The sequence below is a fragment of the Aptenodytes patagonicus genome, chromosome 11, assembly GCF_965638725.1.
Source record: "Aptenodytes patagonicus chromosome 11, bAptPat1.pri.cur, whole genome shotgun sequence".
Lineage (NCBI taxonomy): Eukaryota > Metazoa > Chordata > Aves > Sphenisciformes > Spheniscidae > Aptenodytes > Aptenodytes patagonicus.
In genome coordinates, this window is record NC_134959.1 from 3,090,287 (window position 1) to 3,111,636 (window position 21,350).

Here is a 21,350-nt window from a genome sequence, read left to right on the forward strand (position 1 = left end):
GAGGTCCGCCGCGGTTCGTGCCTGCAGCACACTCTGCACAGGAAAGCACCCCGAGCAATTAGTGAGATCAAGGACCATAAATGCTGTTGATGGAGTGGACTGAAGGGAAGCTGAGCAAACTGGGTCAATATTGTCTTTAATGCCTCCGTTATCATTTTAGGAAGCAGAAAAATGGAACTTGTGCACAGGAAAATAAGAGAAGAAAGTTGGTTTCTGGTGTTCGTAGGAAGTCGTCGGAGAGATGTGATAAGCAGAGATTAGATTTGCAGTAGGTGTGATAACCTCCGCAGAGCACTCCTGTCCCGTCACCTGCGCCAGCCGGGATGGCCGTGCCCCTTCCCGTCCCATCACCGGCCATCCCGGGACTCAAACATTCCCCGGGGAATATATATGGTGATGCTCACAGCAACAACCGTTGCCTAAATAGCATCTCTTAAGCCCAATTTCCCCCAAATTTGAGGGGTGTCCCGGGTGACTATATGTATTTTTCCACTCTGGCCTACGTCAGTGGGACCTGTGGTGGCTTTAGGACTTCTGGGCACTGGAAGGCAAGCCCTGAAGTGGGTAAAACCGGGCTGATTTCCACTTCTTTCTACATTGCTAAGAGCTCTGCACGCTTTGCTGCTCAGCTCTCCCCCGCCGCATCAGCCCTCCCGAAAGCCTAGTGCCTCTGGCGTGGGGAAAATCTCTCCTCTGAAGTGTGAACGAGCTTCCCGGGGTGTTGCTCGCGCGCAGGGAAATAGTTTGCAAGAAATTCCCAGCTGTGCTGCCTGCCCCAGGGTGTGTTTCGCATTTTCCCTTGCCAGCCGCTGGCTGGGCTGCGGCGCATCTCGTTCCCTTCCAGCCCGCTGCCGCCAGCACCGTGAGCGGCTGGAAAACCCTTTTTAAGGGGGTTTTTACTCTCTTCTCCTCCCGCTGGGATCCCCCTCGCCCCAAGGAATTGAGATTTTGCCTTTCCAGGCTGCCTGTGAAGCTGTGGAGCCAAAACGAAGCCGGAGGTGATGGAATCACCCCGCTGGCAGCCAGGTCGCAATTAGTCTCCAGCTCGTTGAGCTCCAGAGGGGACAAGGGGATGGAGAGGCTTGATTATACGAAGCCCCTTTAAAAGATCCTGAATTTGCCAGAACTTTTACAAAAGAAACAATTTTTTACCGGGGGGATCTCCGGCCGGCGTGGGGAGGCAGGAGTGGTGCTGTGGGGGTCGGCGATGCGAACCCCCCCCCCCCGGCAAAGCTTAACTTGTTGCTCGGTCAAAGAAAGGAATAACCTTAAGGTTAAGAACCGTATCTGATTGCAAAAGATGTTTTTGGCTCTCGCCAAATCTCACAGGGGGGATCTGATTAGGATCAGTCGGGTGTTTAAAAACAAGGGCTATTACAGCCGTTATTTATTATAAATGACAGTAAAGGTTGTGTACCTTAGATCATTATTTCTATTATACCATCTGTGCAGCTCCATACATTTCCCATTTCTCTGTATTACCCACATGGGAGTAATTATGGTTTTCTTCCAAGAAATGCGTGTGTAATCTGGTAACCCCCCAAAACCCCCTCTGAAGTCAGGCTGCAGATGGTCCTTTATGCTCTGCTACGGCCAGCAGCCCGGCTGGGTACGTCCGCGCTGGGCTGGGGCTGCTGGGCACCGCCGGGGCACCGATCCCGGCCGGGGGCAGCAAAGGAGGGACTGATCCGGCACCAGGGGTTGATCCGGGAGGGAACTGGAAACTGCCCAGGGATGGACTGGTCTGGGGATGGACTCATCTGGGACTGGGGATGGACCGATCTGGGACTGGGGACACTGGTCTGGGACTGGGGATGGACAGGTCTGGGACTGGGGAGACTGGTCTGGGACTGGGGATGGACCGATCTGGGACTGGGGATGGACAGGTCTGGGACTGGGGATGGACCAATCTGGGACTGGGGAGACTGGTCTGGGGCTGGGGATGGACAGATCTGGGACTGGGGAGACTGGTCTGGGACTGGGGATACTGGTCTGGGTCTGGGGATAGACCAGTCTGGGACTGGGGATGGACAGGTCTGGGACTGGGTCTGGGTCTGGAACTGGAGAGACTGGTCTGGGGCTGGGGATGGACCAGTCTGGGACTGGGGACATTGGTCTGGGGCTGGGGACACTGGTCTGGCATAGGGGAGACTGGTCTGGGGCTGGGGATGGACCAGTCTGAGACTGGGGACACTGGTCTGGGGCTGGGGACACTGGTCTGGGGCTGGGGACACTGGTCTGGGACTGGGGACATTGGTCTGGGGTTGGGGAGACCGGCCTGGGGCTGGGGATGGACCAGTCTGGGACTGGGGACATTGGTCTGGGGCTGGGGACACTGGTCTGGGTCTGGGGATGGACCAGTCTGGGACTGGGGACATTGGTCTGGGGCTGGGGACACTGGTCTGGGGCTGGGGACACTGGTCTGGGTCTGGGGATGGACCAGTCTGGGACTGGGGACATTGGTCTGGGGCTGGGGACACTGGTCTGGGGCTGGGGAGACTGGTCTGGGACTGGGGACATTGGTCTGGTACTGGGGACACTGGTCTGGGGCTGGGGACACTGGTCTGGGGCTGGGGACACTGGCCTGGGGCTGGGGATGGACCGATCTTGGGAGGCTGAACTCAGCCGGGGGATGGACCGAGCCGGCACCGGGGGTGGACTCGCCGGGGGCTGGAGACGGATGGGACACGGGGCATCACCGGGGGTGCTCCGGCCCGGCGGAGACCCACCTGGGCGGTTCCCGCCCCGCCCCGCCCCGCCCCGCCCCGCCCCGCCCCGCCGGCTGATTTCTCGGAAAGGCGCGCCCTTCAGAGAAAGCGGCGCCGGCCGCGCGCGCCCCACCGGGCGGCCCCCCCATTGGGCGGCCGGAGACAGAGACCTCTCCCCATTGGGCGGGTCGGGCGCGGGGGGAACGGCTGGCTATTGGCGGGGCGGGGCGGGGGCGGGGGCGTTGTCGGGCCCGCCCCCCCGTGCGGCTATAAAAGGCGGGCGCGGTGGGCGGCGCGGGTCAGCGGCGCGGAGCGGAGCGCAGGTACCGGAGGCTGCAGGCCCGGCCCGGCCCGGCCCGGCCGCGGGGTGCTGGGGTTAGGGGGTCTGGGGGTGCGGAACGGAACCCAGGCCGGTACTCCACGGCCCCGTGCGTGCGGGGGCGCAAGGGCTGAGGCCGCTTGATGCTGAGCGGCGCTGGGGTCGCGGGAGAGCGCTGCCCCCGTTGCTCCGGGGCCAAAGCCCGGGACGGGTGGGTTGGGGAGAGCCCGGTGGCGGGCTTGGAGCTGGGATCGGGAGGGCGACGGGCTGCGGGGGTGACGGTGCGGGGCTGGCTCTGCCAGCCAGGTTTCCCGGCCGCTCGTGGCTCCCGGTGCGGGGCCGGTGCGCGGCTCGCTGCATGGGAAGGACGCCTGGGCTGCGGCCGGTGCTGGCTCGCGTTGCTAGCGGCAGCCTGGAGGGCTCGCTCAGCCTTTGGTGGAGGGGAAACGGAGCTCCGGCCTCTGCCGGCGATGGGAACAGGCCTTCTAGAAAATGGGCTGAATTAGAAGAGAGTCAGTCCCGTTTCAGCGAGCGTTTCTGAGGCTCTTCGTGTTGGCGTAACTCAGGTGCAAGGCGTTTGGTGCGGGAGCCCGTGGAGAGGCTGTGTGTCACCCCATCCCTCTGGGGCAACGCTCCGGCAGGTGCTTTGGGACATCCAGCTCTGGAGGGGCAGCTGGGATCCAGAGCTGCGCCCTGGGCGTTGTTTTGGCTGGTGGTATTAGCTATCACCATCCCTAAAAGCAGGGGCTGTGCTGCGGATGGCCAGGGAGGTCCGTGTGTCCCGCTGTGCAGCAGTAGGGCAATGGAGAAGGGATAGAAGTTGGTGGCACTGAGCTGGTGTGAGCCCGTGGCAAAGCAGGGACCATCAGGTCTCCGGCTGTGCTGGGAGCATCCTCGTCTTCTCCCCAAAACCTTCCCATGGGGCATTAAATAAAAAAAGAATGAGGGAGAGGCACTCTGGTAAAATTTGCAGGGGGGCTGTGAGCCCAAAAGGCCTGGAGGGCTGATCCTGGGGCTACTGGTCACTTCTGCCAGGCCACCAACTCCTGAAGTCCTCGCAGGTCTTGCCACGGAGGTGACAAGCGGTGCCAGGAGGGTTGAGGCTGGCACTTTGCTTCCAGCTGGGTGGGAGAATCTTTCTCCTGGGTCTTCCGTGAAGTCACCCAGTGGTTTTGGCTACAAATGACCCGAGGGCCCCAGCAAGGGTGGCTTGACTTCACCCCGCTCCTTCCAGGTGTCGGTCCTCTGTTCGAGAGGCTTGGTTGTGCGGCCCCCATCCCTGCGGTGACTCCGGGTGCTGCCTGGAACCAGTGCCTGCTCCCCAAATGGGCAGCGCCCGGCGAGAGGGGCTGCCGTCTCCTCCGGGGCAGACCCTTGTGCCAAGAGCAGCTAGGGACAGCACTTGGCTCCCGTCTCCCACAGATGCTAAAGGGTGTCCGCCCCGGGATGGCCTGTCCCAGTGTCACTTGCTCAGGTGACAGCACAGCTGGGCGCTTTAATCCCTGTCGTCTTCTTATGTGACTTATCCCGCAGCAAAAAAAGGAGTAAGCAGAGCACCAAGTCAGCCTCTTTCTGTGGGCAGAGCTTTGATTGATAGAGCTGGAGGAAGAATTTGTAGTAGTTCAGGGGAAATTGCCTTGATTTTTTTCATTCTAAAAGAAGCCGGGGGGCATTTTAGTGTACAGACGTTGGCACGTGGGACTTGCAGAGCTGCCGAAAGCTGCTTGTCTCTGCAGGCAGTGCCACTACCAGCTGTGCACGTGGCAAACCAGAGCACGGCACAATCCCTTGTTACCCCAATTGTGGTGGGACAGTGCTGGGGGAGCTGACGGGGCTTGGACCTCTCGCTCCATCCAGGATGTGTGACCGCAACGGCGGGCGGCGGCTCCGGCAGTGGCTGATCGAGCAGATTGACAGCGAGCTGTACCCTGGGCTCATCTGGGAGAATGAGGAGAAAACCATGTTCCGCATCCCATGGAAACACGCCGGGAAGCAGGACTACAACCAGGAGGTGGATGCCTCTATTTTCAAGGTAGGGACAGATGGTTAATGCCTCTTCTCCATAGTTCCTGGGCTCGGCGATGCTGGTTTGTTTTTTTTTTTCCTTGCTGGTGGGAGATGTCCACGCTGCCGGTGGGTTTTGCATCTCTAACCCCTGCAGGAGATGCTTCACCCCACAATTGGTCTCCCGGGCTCTTTTGGGGGTATTTGTTCCTTTTTGCCAAATGCTGGTGCCAGGTTTAGGTTTGTTTTCAGCATGTTTGAATCCTGGTCTGACATGAGAAGGAGCTTGACGTGCTCCTTTTGACCTGCTCTAAACTTCTTATCAGGCTATAAAACGCTGGATTTACCGGAGAGGAAAAAAAAAAGTTTGCAGGAGGAAAGGAAGTTTTGGATTTCGCTGAAGGGGGGGATTTCCAGTTTTGGGGAAAAACTGGAAAATTCCATCCTGAACCAAAAAGGTCAGGCTCTTCCCCAAGAATTTCCTTCCCTCTGCCCCTGCTTCCAAATATCTGTACTGGTGAGCGAGTTCGCTTTCAGGGCAGTGACAGCTGGTTAGTGGCTGGTTCGGGAGCACTGAGTTATGAGGATGGCATTGAATTCAGCCATCTGAAAATATGTAAATATCTATAAAATAAATAAATGTGTATTTAAAAAAATAATACATACTTTGCAGTCTCCATTATATGTATTTTACAGTCTCCCTTCAGTGGTAAAATGTATTCTCCCACCAAAATCACGAATGATGTTCTGATCTTAAAAAGAAACCAGCTTTCGCTTATTAGTCAGGAGCTGGAAAATGAGGCTTACTTTGATTTTTTTTTTTTTGTTTGTTTGTCTTTGTTTTAACTGAGGTGTTACCAGGTCATTAGGAACACCGCTGCTTCAGCAGTGATTCCTCGCATCCCCAGCAGCTCCTGACCTGGGAGGTGCAGAGATGAAGCCGCATATTATGATCTTGACCTCTGCTTTTTAAAACCTGGGTGCTGCAGCCCTTCTTGCGCGCAGGTGCATCGCCGGGGCAGGTGCTGCTGCTCTGCACCCAGATACCCGTCCCCACGTGCGGCAGCTGTGCGTGTGTCCGCAGTCTAGGAGCAGAACGTTGAATATGCAAGGGATGGTTGAGAGGGTGCACGGGGCAGAGAGGTGGGGAGAGCAAAATGCTCTCTGCAGCCCCAGCTCCTTTGCCCCAGGGGTTGAGGGGATTTGCAGAGCTCACGGGGAGGATTTTTTTTCTTGCTTTGTTTTAGGCCTGGGCTGTTTTCAAAGGCAAGTTCAAAGAAGGCGACAAAGCGGAGCCGGCCACTTGGAAGACACGGTTGCGCTGCGCCTTGAACAAGAGCCCTGACTTCGAGGAGGTGACGGACAGGTCCCAGCTGGACATCTCTGAGCCCTACAAGGTCTACAGGATCGTGCCGGAGGAGGAACAGAAATGTGAGTGCCCCAATAAGGGACCGACCCCCAGGTGCAGGTCGGTCCTGCGAGTAACCACAGGCTTGTGCTGCTGACCTACATCTGAGCGGAGCTTCCTGGCCAGACGCCGCTCTTGTGCCGTGATGCTTTGCTTGTCCTGCTTTGCAGAAGGTGTCCCCTGTGTCACTGTGGTGGCAGGGAGGCGGGGAGGAAGGCCAAGCTTTTTGTCTACCCCCGTAGACAGCTGCTTAGGGGATAACTGCAGCATTGCATGACCTTCAATCCCATGAGGATGTTGTAGGGGCCAATCCAAATTCCTTCCCCCCTTGGGGGGGTACTTGAGCCCCAACCCTATGCCCTCCCAACGCCTGCCCTGGGCAGATGGCAGGGAGCTGCAAAAAAAACCCCTTCTCTTTTGCCAGCAGTGATTAGAGTAGCAGTAATTTCGCAGAGAGCAGTTGCTGCTGTGATGTCCGGTGCGGCGCAGGTCGTGCTAAGTATATCTCTATTTGTGGTTAGGAGTGTGTGTGCTTTTTCTTTTTTTTTAAAGTAAAAAAACTTGCGGGGCAAAAAAAAAAATATCTCGCTGTCAGGAAATCTGCCTTTAGCATCTCGGTCTCCTCCAGCCGTGTTCACACGGGGGGCGCGCCGCCGCTATGCAAATGGCACTGCAGGTTCCCACCGGTAGCACGACTTCACTCGGGGTGGCTGGCAGAAAAAGGAGAAGCAGCAGCAGCCCCGGTCTCTCGGGTGCTCAGAAAAAAAAAAACCCAACCTTCTGCTCTAGCTCGGTCTCTGCTACCGGCTGGATTTTTGATTTGCCTTGTTGCTGGTCGCCGTGCGCTGGGGCAATGGGTTGCAAACTGGTCTTTGGTCTTGAAAAGCAGCTCTGGGTGGAGCTGGAGGGGGCTGTGAGCCCCTCCGAGGTGCTGTTACACGGCTCTGCTGCGCTGTGGTTCTCGGTTTCATAACTTTCACGGGGTGAAGGGTTTCTAAAACCCAGCGGCGAGATGAGCCGTGGCAGGGGGGTGGGTGTGCTCGCTGCATCCCGGCCTCTCCTTCCAGGCAAAGCGGGCATTGCCAACGGGAGCAGCCTGAATGACGTCACGGAGATGGACTGCAGTTCCTCTGCAATCGATGACCTCATTAAAGAGGTAAGCCCTCACAGCGGCTGCAGGTCGCCTTGGCTGGAGGTGGACGGACGGCGGGCAGTTGCCCGATAAAGCGTTGCCTTTCTAAAATTCAATCTGCAAAGGTTTGGGAATCCGCCTGGCAAGTGACGCCGGGTTTTGCAGCTCATTCATGTGAGCCAGCGCCGGGACGTGGTTGCTGATGAATGGCTCGCGCTTTCGATTTGCATCTGGGCGGGCGAGACCTTCGCTGGGGGATGGAGGCTGTTTTGCAGCTCTGTTCCCCTTCTTGGCTGTGTCACCTTGGGCTGCTTCTGCTCAGTAGCTCTTGAGGGTGTTATTTGAGTGTACCGCCTGGGGAGTGCCAAACTTGCTCTTTCTAACCAACAAAGTTCATTGGCATCCTGTTGGCATTGCCATTTGGACCCTCTCCGAGCACTGCAAGTGTCTCTGTGCAAGGGCAGTGGCTGCCCAAGGCATCAAACCCGCTCTGATCTCCACGTCTGGTCTCGCACAGCCCGCCTGTGTAGATGAATACCTGGGGATCATCAAGAGAAGCCCCTCACCCCCCCAGGAGACCTGCAGAAACACCCTGATACCCGACTGGTGGGTGCAGCAGCACAGCCCCGGTAAGTAGCCGACGGTATGTGCAGTGTTTAACGGGACCAAGCTTTTTGTCCAGGGCAGAAAAAACTGTATAGCAATGGATAATGGACAACAGTTGTATTTTATCTTCCTTAATTAGTACTTTAAGCATTCTTAATATGACAACTGTGGTTGGCAGCAGGCACCCAAGAGTGTGCATTGCACAAGGTTAAATCCACCTGGGAGTATTTGCTGGCACCTCCTGTGTGGGAGCTGGGAAGCCTGGTGTGCCTGGGGGAGAAAACTGAGGGGGCTGGTGGGGAGAGCAGGAGATCGGGGTTTGGGAGCTGGGCGAGCTGGGAAGCCTGGTGTGCCTGGGGGAGAAAACTGAGGGGGCTGGTGGGGAGAGCAGGAGATCGGGGTTTGGGAGCTGGGCGAGCTGGGAAGCCTGGTGTGCCTGGGGGAGAAAACTGAGGGGGCTGGTGGGGAGAGCAGGAGATCGGGGTTTGGGAGCTGGGCGAGCTGGGAAGCCTGGTGTGCCTGGGGGAGAAAACTGAGGGGGCTGGTGGGGAGAGCGGGGGATTGGGGTTTGGGAGCTGGGCGAGCTGGGAAGCCTGGTGTGCCTGGGGGAGAAAACTGAGGGGGCTGGTGGGGAGAGCGGGAGATCGGGGTTTGGGAGCTGGGCACGCCGGCACAACTCGGCTTTCTCTGCCCACAGCGTTGCCCCTGATGAATGGATACTCCAGCTACGAGCAGCATCATTCGGGTAAGGCAGCTCCCCTGCTCGGTTGTGGACTGTGGCCATCAAAAGCCTCTCTGGGGCTCGGCCTCGTGTGTGTGGTGGCAGAAGGTGGCTCCGACTCTGCTCCCTGCCTTGGAGGGAGGCTTTGCTCTGGGTTTGGGAGGTCCTGTGCCCTCCTGAGTATCCGCAGGGTTTGCATACTGAGCAGGGACGCATCCTGCCTGTTGTCCTGTGGCCGTGGTCCTGGCACGGAGGGCTGCCCCGGGATGCTGGGATCAGCCGTGCCTTTAGTTGTGGGGAGATCTGCCCGCAGCAAGGGAAGTGTGGAGCAAAGGCAGGAGGAAGGGGCTCAGTATTGGGAGCTCCCACTTGCTGCTCAGCGCTGCTACCAGGCTGAATGCTGGAGATGTCCTCTAGCAAGGAGGAGGTCTCCTCCATCAAGTGAGACTTGCTCCCAGGAAATTTGCTACTCTCGCAGAGTTTGGGCATCGCGGTGAAGAGCAGGCAGGGTTTGTCTTCTCCTGATGGGTGGTGTGTGTGCCCATCCCCTCCCAGGTTACTCCCAGATGGTGATCAGCTTCTACTACAGCGGGAGGCTGGTGGGCCACATCACTACCTCGTGCAGCGAGGGCTGCCGGATCTCACTCAGCCAGCCCTCCAGCCACGGCGAGAAGCTGTATGCCCCAGATGCCCTGGAGCACGTGCAGTTCCCCTCGGCCGACGCCATCCAGAATGACCGCCACAAGCAGATCACCAGGAAGCTCTTTGGGCACCTGGAGAGGGGTGTCCTGCTGCACAGCAACAAGCAGGGCATCTTCATCAAGAGGCTGTGCCAGGGTAGGGTCTTCTGGAGCGGGAACACCATGATGTACAAGGACAGGCCCAACAAACTGGACCGGGATGAGGTGATGAAGATATTTGACACCAACTTGTTCTTCAGAGGTTTGTAGGAGCATTTCCCGCTTTCTCTTCTTCCACTTGGTGGGGTGGAAAGGGTGGAGCCCTTGGCCTTGGAGCACATTGGAGTCACCACTGTCCATCACCGATGGGTTACCCAAGTGCTCTGGATGAGTAGCTGATGGTACCGGATCTAGGAAGGAATAACCTGGTGTCTTGTGTCACTAGCAAACGCCTCCTGGTTGGAGGCTTTGCGCAGAAAAGGTGGCTTCTCTTGAGCCCACAGCTTTCTTCCATGGCAGGGTGCTTGGTCTTGAAGCTGTGTAGCAAAGGCTGGCAGCTTGTGGCAGGCAGCTTCCAACTCTCCTTGCAGAGCTGCAGCAGTTTTACAACAACCAGGGCCGCTTCCCAGACAGCAGAGTCATGCTGTGCTTTGGAGAGGAGTTCCCGGACGCCGTGCCCCTGCGGTGTAAGCTCATCCTTGTCCAGGTACGGAGGGCTGCCCTTTGGACATCTGCTGCTGAATTTCCCCCCCTTGTCTGGACCATATTGCCCTTTTTCTCCTGCAAGCAGGGCTCTAGCTTCAACCCCTGGAGCCACAGACCTTTGGGGTGCCTAAATTGGTCGGGTGGCAGGTGTGGCATGAGTATTGGCTTATCTACAGCCTCCTGAGAGGTGCTTGGGCTGTTGCTTGTCAGACTCCTTGATCTGGGTAGACTATGTTTGCAAACAAAGCTCCCAACCGGCAAAAGCTTTTCTAAACCGCTAGGAAATCTGTTCCCTTCCTCCTGTTCCTGCCTCTTGGCACTGGGTCCTCTGCGCTCTCCTGTGGGAAATGGGGGAATAAATCCCTGGAATGGTTGAGTTAAGGGACAGCCTCAAGCCGAGCAGCCAACAGATGCGGTGAACAACCGTGGTGGACAGCAGCGGGGCTGGGGAACCCTTGGGAGGGTGAAGGAGGGGGTGGGATGAGAGGGGCAGTCCCCAAGGCTCTGGCCAGAAACTTCTCCCTAGAGAAGCTGAAGCAATTCTGGGATCTCAAAGCCTTGGGGCAACCCGTTGGGTCCAGGCTCCAGAAACACCCTGTGTGGGACCCCCTTGGGCCAACAAGGCTGCGGCAGTAGGGACATGGCATGGAGGGTACAGGGAGGGTGTTGCATCCACCCTTGAGCAAGCAGAGACCCACTAAGTCTGTGGGGTCCTGGAGGGGATTTTACAAGTTCAGAGACCAGTCCTATGCCTCCCTGCACAACTTTCTGACCTGGTCACCTCTTCTTGCCTTGGGTGTCTGCACCAGAGGATCACTCCGCATGTGCTGGGATGTCCCCCAGCCTGTCCTCACCTCCCTAATAGCTCTGCTGGGAGAGGAGCTCTTGTGACTGCTCCTTTTCTCCTAGAGGTGCTTTGCCAAGGTGGCTTGTGGAGTTGGACCTGTTGGCCTGGCCGGACCTGGCCACCTGGGTCTGTTGGGCAGAACTGCTCTGCTGTGTCTCTCCCACCCCGTACCCTGCTGCCTGGGCTAGTGGGGGCGGATGGCAGCAGTGGGAGATGCCCAAAGAGGTTCCTCTTCATTCAGTGTCTTCATGACTTTTCTTTTTGCGTAGGTGGAGCAGCTGTGTGTCAGGCAGGTGGTGGAGGAGGCTGGGAAGACCTGCAGCAGCAGCCCCATGCTCCCCATAGCTGATGAGACGCAGCATGACCAGGTGTACAGGATCTTCCAGGACATCTGTGCGACGCACCAGCGGCCGCTCTTCAGAGAAAACCAACAGATTGCCGTCTGAGCCTCCTTCTCCGCAGACATAGCGTGGTGGTTTGGGTTGATCTAGACCCAGTTTGGTCCCATTAGTGCCTAAATTCCCATTTTTGGAAAGTTGGTTTTTGTTCTTTGCTGTTTCCAGTCCAGAGTCTGTATAAATACAGCGGTAAAAATTGCCACGAGAAAGTAGGTTGGATGCTCAGTGTCTGTCCCGCAGACGCTTTACTGATTAAAAATGACTTTTGTACCAAGCAGGGTAGTCCTGGTACCCTTGTCTATAGCTAATGGCAGGGGGAGGAGGCAGCGTCTGAGCTGTGCAGGAAGGTCAGGGCTGGGAGTGCTTTGTGTTGCCTTTGTTAATGGCCAGTCAAGCAGAACCGAAAATCAACAGCTGTAACGACCTGCCCCAGCCGTCTGCAACTCGGACCTTGCTGAGAATAGCGATTTGGTAGGAGGTGACTCTTGGAAAAGCCTTAATGCTCAAATGTAGGAAATTCTTTCCAGAAATTGGTTCCCCCCTCCCCCCCCCCCCCAAACAGTCCTGCTGATGGAGGATAGGGTATGCCTCCCAAGGAGAACCTTCTCAAATTCCTCTTTATTTTTGCTATAAGGTTTATATGTCTATCTGCCAAAGTATTTTGAAACTTGGAAACCAATGCAGAGATTATATATGTAAATGTTGAATATAAGAACTTGGGAATCTTAATTTTTCCTAACTAGAGACAGAGTTTATATAAATATATAATATCTTTAATTTTAAAGATTGCAGCATAGTGTGAATAGGTTGGCTTCACCCTCCCAAATGCATGTGTTGGTCTCCCCCAAGCGTGACCAGGCAGCGGCATCCATGTGTAAATCCTCATTAACACGATTTGTATGCGCACCCAGCACCGGGGAGCTGGTTGGGCATGGGGCTTGTGCCTTGCAGCTGACACAAACCAGGACTGCACATGTGTGTGTGCTACTAAGCTGCCTATTTATTTTATGCCTGAGGTTTATTAAATTTTTTTGTAATTTTTTTTTATCTTCCTGCAATTAAAGTGCTATATTTTGTATTTTTCTTGCAATGTGGTTTTTGGTTGCAGTGAGTGGGGTGTCGTATCTCTGGCGGGGACAGCCTGGTATCTCTGTCTCGCTCCTGCCCTGGTCTTTCCTGCGGTGGGGTGTGTGTTAAGCCTCTGCTGTCGCCTCCCTCCTGCTCTGTAACTGCCTGGTTTCATCTCTGGGGCAGGAGAGGAATGAGCCAAAATGCTGTAATGCAATGGAGGGAGGAAAAGGGTATCGTTCATAGGGCCTTCATTCCAGGGAGCGTGAGGAGACGTCCCTGCCCATCTGCCACTGTGCTGACCTGCGTACCCTTAGCGCTCTGACCTGGGCTGTGATGCTCCAAGGCCATGGGATGGGGCGGGGGGCAGTTATTTATGGTCTTGCTCAAAGGCATACTCTTGTCCTTCCCCCATTATCGCCTGGTGGAGCCTTTCCCCACTGTCTCCTCCATCCACCTTTCTCATGGGGCCCGGTCTAGTGAAGGTGGGTAGTGTTTGGGGAGAAGCAAGGGGAAAAAGGGGAGCATCTGCCTTGGTCAAACGAAGGCAAGGTTGCAGCGGGGGGGTGGGCTGAGCATCTGCACCCTCACCTGCCTTCACTTCAAGCCTGTGTTTGGGACAGCACCTCAAGAGGTTCTGGAAGGGTATGAAGACCATGTCTGATCTGTCACCTTGCCCCCTGTGAAGGACAAACACCACCAGCTCCTTCCCCATAGCGGGGTCTGCCGTGGGCTCTGGGTCAGCCCTGCCAAGGGGTGCAGGCAGGGAAGCACCAGACTTCATGGAGTGACCCTGGTACCCAAGGTACCGGGGGATGTAGGTGCTTGTGAAGGGGATGCTTGGAGATCCAGGCAGCTGGAGGCTGAGTCTCCTTAGGAGATGCTGAGGGGATGGATGCAAAGCTGTCCACCCTGCCTGGGTATCAAAGCAGATCAGCCCTCTTTCGCTGCTCTGCCTTTTTCTATTAACGATAGAGACCTTCCCAAGCATGAGTGTGTGGTCAGGGCACAGTTAAGATGTGAGGACCCTGACCTGGGGTGAGTTGACTACAGCTGACCTCTGCCAGGAGGTTGTTCTGTCTGCAGGATTGCTAGCTATTTTGGGGTGAGCAGCTCAGCCTTCCCAATGAAGCCTCCCTAAAATATTAAGCATTCAGCTCTCGTGGGACTTGAAGCTGACCCCCCTGCATCCCTCCAGGGTAAGCAATTACAGCCTCTGTCCCAAAGAGCAATGGGTGCGCAGCAGACAACACACAACTCATAGCACCCAAAAAGTGCTCTGAGGTGGGAGACCCAGCTGAAACTTTGTGGTTATACGTTAGGATTAAGGGAGGCCCTGTGTCCCAAACTATTTATGCTATGAGCACCCCGCTCCGTGGCTAAGTTGTTCTCCATGCCCCAACCGTGTCGGTGGGACACTCGTAGTCCTGCCTGCGCCCTTGTGCACGTCCCTTGCAGGCATTACAGCATGTGGCTTTGGTGCCTGTGAGCAGGGGTGGCTGCAGACCAAGATTTTTGAGGATGCACCAGGATCCTAAGTGCAATGAAGTCCCCAACTCCTATAAGCTCTTACGGGATGCTTGGTCACGGAGGTGGGGATTGCACCTCGTAGGTGCGCTGCCCGTATTCATCCCCAGCCCTTCCCTGCTCCTCCCGAGGGCCGTTGCAGTGTCCCCAAGGGGTTTAATCCTGTCCTTTGTGCTCCCTCAGAGCGTGAGGAAGACTCACCTCCCCGTGGGTGAGGTGCCTGGCGGGGGGAGCCGGTGGGGGGGAGGCAGGAGCAAGCCACCCACTGCGGTCTGCGCTGGAACAACACGTGCCCACTTGTGAAACACATGATGGGCTGCAGGCTGGGGCACCATAAACACCACTTGCGGTTTCCCCAGATGTCCTGGTGCAAGTCCTTCCTCAGAAACCACCATCTTGTGCACGCCTGGAGCCACCTGCTACGTATTCAGGGCTCTTTCAATTTCCACCCCAAGACCGCGGAAGAGCGGTGGAGAGCAGAGGTACCTTTTGTTGGACCCGGCTGCGCTGTTTATTTTTAGTGTTCCCATCGTGCCTCAGAGCCCAGAGTTCGGTTTGGGACTGTGCTGCACCTCACTCCATAGAACCAGCAGCATGGCTCCTGTCCTGAATGGCTTCCAAGCCATGTCCAAGAGGGGACAACTGGTGGGTGTGGAGGGACTGGGAAGGAAACCGTGGGACAGGGTCTTACGGCAGAGGTGGGATGCAAGAAGGATAATGTGGTGGGGTCCGTGACTGCGGGCAGGGGTCCCCTTTTTGCTCAGGGCTCAGGTAGGACTCGGTTTGTGCCTAATGCCTGGTCCAAGCTGGACATCCCCAGCTCTATCCCACCCCCAAAATCTAACATGAGAGAAGCCTCCAAGGCTGATGCTTACTCATGGACAAAGGACCAGATGCTCCGGCAGACGGGAGCAGGTTTCGAGGTAACTGTGCCAGGTTGCACTAAGAGATGTTCTGGCCCAGGCTCACGGTGGCCTTTGTAAAAGCCAGGAGGAATTTCTGCACATCTCATACTTTTCCCGCAAACCTCTTGGCCAAGCAGGCAGGACTCTGCCGTCCCCACCGCCCCGGCTGGGGAGCTGGTGCTGGTGGTGTCCGGGAGCGCCCTGACCCGGAGGCAGCACCTGCATCCCAGCCACCCATCCCTGCACCTTGCCTGGCCCCCAGCAGCTCCAGTGAGCTGCTCGGTGCAGCTGCGCCGAATCTTAGTGGTTTTGGGTGACTGGGGACTCAAATACTTTCGTTGGTTTCTGTTCACTTGGGTTCTTCTCTATGGCCTCACTGAAGTGAAACCTCGGCGCCTGGTGTCGGCTCTTCTTCGTCAATGGCTCGTCTGTTGGCAAGTCCCAACAGTGGCCCGTGTCTTCAGCTGAGGGTCCCGTCCCCAAATCCTGGGGATGCAGTACCCACTGCATATAGCATCCGTGGCACAGGCTGCATCCACTCCAATGAATGATCCTCACCGGTGTAGCAGGATTGTGGGTAGCATGAATGAGAAGCTCAAAGGCTGTCCTCCCCAAAATGCTTGCTGCTTGTCCAAATGTGGTTTCCTACACCTTGAGCATGTGTGTGAGTTGGAGCAGTAATGCCATCAAACTCCCACCCGATGTGGGAATATTTCCTTGCTTCCTGGGAAGGCCAGCCCAGGTACCGGCTCCTGCTGCTCCTCCAGAGAGGGCTGTGATCCCTGCGGACACGGAGAGGTAGTTTCTGGGAGCTGCCCATGCTAAACTCCTGCCTTCGGGAGCAGAAGGGCAGAGCGAAAGTTTCACATGGGAAGGAAAGAGTAGCTTGGTTTCCGTGGAGGAAGACTGACCTTTCCTTGCAGGAGATACATGGTTCTCCTCAACCGTGTTTGGGAAGCAGCAGTGTGCTTACCCAATCCTCGTATCGGCCAGGGCAGACAATGTGGGGGAATTTTCTATCGACCCCTTCTCTAAGGTCTTCCGACATAAAGACATCTACTCCATGGTGTACACTGGAGCACTTCGATTTCTGGGTGCTGCAAAGGGCTTCATAAACACTGCAGCCCCCACCTGATGTTTTGCTCACTGACTTGGGGTGTTATTTGGGTTCAAAGCCAACCTTACTCCTGAGATTTGTCATGGCTGGAAGGCAGTTGTGCCACTGGGAAGGATTTTCCTTGGGAGAAAATGAGCCTGGTTATATCCTGCAGCGTGATCAGTCTTGTTCCTTAATGTGCTTTGGTAGTTTCCCGTGATGTGCCCTTCAACAAATGCAAAAAAGACCACCGCATGTGGCTTCAGGAGCAGAATTCAGTGTCTATGAGGACAACCAGCTTCTACCCATCCCTCCTGCATGCTTGAAATAGAGTATTGAGGAGTTAGCTGGTGGCAAGTCTTCTGCGTGGAGAACAGGCTTGCTGGACTGGGGAGAAGGAAGGTGAGGTTTGGATCCAGAGCTCCAGTCCAGCTAAAGCTCCTGAGATTTAGCCCATCTCAACCTGGAGAAACAGGAAAAGCTCTGCAGCCATCTCCGTCCAGCTCTGGAGGCCAAGTGCTCTGCGCAGAGAGACGACCACAATTCGATCGCAGGTCCCAGCTCACAGTTGAACTGTTCAGGAATACAACATAAACCAGCTACAGCTGCTTCCTCCAACCTGCTGCTGTTTGCCGTGGGCCCCCACCGGCCCCTATAGGCGTTAGAAAACAAACAGTCACTTTTTATTTCTAGACACCAGGGTTTCCAACTGGTTTGATTGCTCAATGCCCCATTTCAGCACAGCAGCCTGTCCACGACGAGCATCTCTGGGCTCTTCCTGCGAGCGTGTTGTAATATGGGAAGCACCCTCCTTCGCATGGTCACCAGCGGCAGGACATCTCCTCCCTGCCCTCAGGAAGGCAGGAGAGCTGCGCGGGGGCTTGTGCCTCCCTCTCCAAGGGGTTTGTACCCCCTTGGCTGCTCTTAACGCCAAGGACACCTCAGTGGTGCCTTGTGAAGGAAGCCTGGCAGAACAACCCACCTAGAGTTGTCTTTGGCGGAGCTCAAAGGACTTACACCGTTGTTTGAGGTGTGACTGCTCAGTGCTCCAGCTGGCGTTATGTGGCACTTCCAACTCACGCTTGCTTCGGATGGTCACCCTACGTGGCTGGCGGGACTTGGTTCGCGCATCAAACCACACTTCTCGTAAAGTCAGACCTGTGCAGGGAATGGGAGGGGAGGGATGGTCCGAAGGCATCTCATCAGCTCTGGGCATCTCAGCTCTGTCAGGCCTGGCTGGTAAGAAGAGAGAAGGCGGTGGGAAGAGCCGAGGGCGAGGAGGCTGAAGTTGCAGGATCTGAGCCTGGGGAGGCAGCCAGCCTGCCGATTTCCTCAAGCCAGACTTGGCTGCAGAAAGGTCTCACGCAGAGGAAAGGAGATCCCAAGCTCCAGCAAGCACGACAGCCACTTATTTTTCTGAATCCATTTTTGACAGATGACCTCTTCCTCCTGCGAGTCTTTGCCATAACACCAGACACAAGGTCATGAAAACAGGCCCCACCCAAGCCACAGCTGCAAAAATACACAGGGACGAGAAGAAATATGGCGATACTTGTTTTGTTTTGTCAGACCTTTGGGTTTTTTATGAGACCAAGCCTGTGATACCAAGGTCCGGGCTGAAATCCCCTCCCTTCCCCCCGAGTGCGCCTAGATGTCGTGTCCTGCTCTGAGCCTATTTTTGGCGCATGCGATTTGCTTGCAATAACGCAAACACCCTGATGCATCAAAATGGCTGGAACCATAAAATACAGTCGGATAGCTTTTTGTGTGAGTCACAAGGCACCCAGATACCAGGTAACCTGGGCCTCTATTCCTCTTCGGAAGAGTAACATGGAAGAACGTCAGCTCAGCCCTAAAACGCTCATGGAAGTGGGAAGGAGAAAAAGGGCATTTCAGGCTGTTGCACAAAGAGATCTTGGTAATGCAGCAATTAAAAAAATACTCCAAGTGGGAGAAACATTCCTTTTCCTTCTTTTTTCCCCCCAGTGTGTGAGAATAGCTGGGTGTTCAGAAGAGTTGCTCCAGTTCTCGCTGAGAGTATAATTCACGTGGCTTATGTAAAGCTTCCTTGTTTGTGCTGGATGTTTTACATGGAACCACAAATGATAACACGATTTTGAATTCTGGAGCCAGTAGGCTGTGGATTTCAATGATATCGATCGCCAGCATGCTACGGTTCCTGGTTCTTCTTCTGACGGGCTTCAAAGGGAGTTTTGCCCCAATTCATCTCCTGCATCTCCACTGCAATGAGCCAAAAGAGGTGCTGGAGGACGGTGCATGGGTGTGGGAGCTGCTGCCGTGAATCCTGCACTGCTTTCATATATCTATTGTCTTCTGCTGCAAGACTGGGTGTTGCTGAGCCAAACTGTGAGCTCAGCTGCCTTAAGAAAAAAAATGTAGCCTGTATCTTGTAACTCGAGGCTGAGGGAGAGCAGAGGGCAGCGACAGTCTCCAATGCACTGGAGAGCAAAGCGTGTGGACGGGACTTCTCCCGTTTGCCCTCACCCGCAAGCCGAGTGCTGTGAGAGGCAGCTGTGCCGTGCAGATGCTTGCAGGGCCGTTGTATTTGGACAGGCAGAGGTGTGTGGAGCAATTTCTATCACCCAGCTGGAGGGTGAGGTCCCTTAAACAGCAGTCGCCGGGCAGCCTCCAGCTGATCTGAACGTGGTGCTTGGATCTGGCTGTGATTGGGGACTGCATCTACCTCTTAGCTTGGTGCTGAGCTCCAGCTCAGAAACTGGAGTTGTAATTCAGTAATAACCTGTTTGCTCACCAAGGCCATAAAGGAAACACACATTTCTTTGACATCAGACGCCTCCGTGCACCGGAGCCAGGTCTCCATCCATGCCACACTGCAGCGGCCGTGTCCAGAGGCCACCAAACATCACCTTGGTCTCTCCATGCCAGCAAAGTCACCTCCACTGGTTAATCCAAGGATGCCCTTCTCTTCGTTCAACCCTGGTCTCCTCCCACACCAAACAGCCCCATTCCCTGCCTAACCTTGCACCTTAGGACAACGCTGTGCAAATCCACCCCGGGACCCGAAACTTCTTGACGCTCCCGGCGAGGTTCCTACCAAAATCAGCGTTTCCCCATTTTTTGCACAGCGATAGCGGAGCGGGTCCTCATCAGCCGGGCGCTGCAGCCCCCGGGGGAGGCATGGGGTGGGGGGACCGAGGTATGTGGAAGCAGCACGGTGGTTCGAAACAAGTGATTCCCTCGCCTGGATCTTTCTGTTCTGTATTTCTCTTGAGAAGTAACCACTTCTCCCCGAGATAAATCTGGCTCATGGACACGTCTGCAGGGCACAAAAGACAGCGCGTCTGCAGGTTGGTCTTCCCAGTGAGCGTGGCTAGAAAATAGAGAGAGATCAGTCTAGGGAATGTTTTTACACCTCTGCCGCAGAAAAAATAGTCTGTTTTTATTTTGGAGGAGGGTCTGGACACCTCTTTTGTAAAAATCCCGAATATTTAGAATTTGCCGGTTTTCTTTGCTGCTTCTACACAAGTTCCTGCTCTGGGGTTTTCTCTGTTTGCTCCTAAACGCTCACCACCACTGCGACCTCCCGTCCTTCCCCAGGGTGCCGCTGAGGTCTGGAGGAGACCCGCTCCACAAAGAGATGGGCAAAGCCTCGCAGCTCTGTCTCCTGGGGCAGTGAGATTTCAGGTGGAGGAGGGATGACTTGATTGCACTTCATGCAAGGAAGAAAAAGGCAAGGGAAAATGTTTCCTCGTGGTGTCACCAGCAAGGGCAAGGAGAGCCTGGAGTAAGGAGTCTCATGGACGGGAAGCTGGGGAAGGTGGGCTGTGGTGTTCACCACCAAGCAGGAGATCAAAAACGTGGGAGAAATTGAGGGATGAGGATGGATGGAGGGAAAGATTCATTACTGGTGCAGCGAAGGAGGAGCTGGTGGAAGGAAGTCAACAGAGAAGGGTGAACATCTGCCATACCAAGGCCTGCCAAATGTCCACCCAGCCCAGGTCCTACACCCAACATCAGTCAATAGATCTCTGGGATAGGAAGGAGCAAGCCTGGCAGACGAATCTTGCTGTGCTGAACCCAAAAACCAGGGGCTGAGGGACAGCCTGGACCACAGGTTGTGCCTGCAACATTGGTGGGTCATAGCCCCCAGCACTGCTCTTCTCCATGGATGTCTTTAATGCCCTTAACCTGCTCATGGCTGCGGTGGCCAGCCCCTACAAAGTGATGGCCACGAGGTGGACTATACGGAGAGAGGAGGGGAGAGGAGAGAGGGAGTTATCCCCATCGGGCAGGGTACGGCACCGGTCGCTCCTGGAAAAGGGGGAATCTCCTGGGTTCCTCCTGATGAGCCCGAGAGCATCTCTTGCGCACGGCACTGCCTCGGTTCCTCTTTCCCGGCCGCAGCAAGCGACAGTGCTGAGTCTCCTTTCGTGGGGCTGAGATGAGGCAGGAGGCCAGCGTCGGGCCAAGCACGGGGGGGAAAACGAACCTGTTGTGCCCAGCCTGTATGGCTCTGCCCTCGGGGTGGATGTGGGAAACTCTTGGTCTTTACAAGAGACTGGAAATTCTGGTATAATTATAGCCTCGCCGTGGGTTGTGAGAAACCAAGGGGCTTTACAGGTTGCCGTGCCGGGCAGTCAAAGTCACGGTATTCAACTCCCCCAGGAGAAACATTGAGCCCCAGCTGAACCGTGGCGTGGAGCGGGGCAGGATCGGTGCGAGCCCTCCGGGACAGCTATCAGCCACCCCCTGGAAACCCCTTTCTCTGGCTGTGCAGCCTTTCTGCCTGAGGGCTGTGTCCTCTGATGAAATATATAGCAGTGATGGCCTGGGGAAAATTGGTTTTCAAGGAGGGCAATGGTTTGGGGTGTTTAGAAAAAGCACTGGAAGATGCACTCCAGGGCAGTTGTGAATGGAGGAGCCCACCTTCTTAATTTTCCCCCTATCAGCCTTTCTGGGTGAAGCTTCCTTTCACCCCGAGGATGAGCCACAAAGCCAAGAGATGTCATTGCAGGAGGGTTTTGAGTAGCAGGCAGGCAGGCGCCTGTCTGGGCTGGTTTCCTAGTGCCCATCCTAGCCTGGAGCTCTTTTTGCCCTGAGTCTGAAACTGCATTTCAACGTAGGGGTCTAACGCTGCAGGTTTGCAGCCCTCGGCATGAAAGCAGGAGCGTGAAAGCAAAACCTTGCCTCGGTTTTGCCTTGTTCAGAAATTATTTCGTATTTGTAGTAAAGTGACAGCATCAG

General features: G+C 55.7%; 1 protein-coding gene across 1 annotated transcript; it reads left to right on the plus strand.

Moving 5' to 3' along the window:
- The first annotated feature begins 4,885 nt into the window (after nucleotides 1–4,885).
- Nucleotides 4,886–12,063, plus strand: IRF8 (interferon regulatory factor 8). The gene is made up of 8 exons (XM_076349004.1): nucleotides 4,886–5,059; nucleotides 6,279–6,462; nucleotides 7,507–7,595; nucleotides 8,089–8,200; nucleotides 8,875–8,922; nucleotides 9,454–9,840; nucleotides 10,169–10,284; nucleotides 11,400–12,063. Exons 1-8 carry the CDS (start codon nucleotides 4,886–4,888, stop codon nucleotides 11,574–11,576), a joined length of 1,287 nt encoding a protein of 428 aa, XP_076205119.1. The 3' UTR covers nucleotides 11,577–12,063.
- Nucleotides 12,064–21,350: the final 9,287 nt, after the last annotated feature.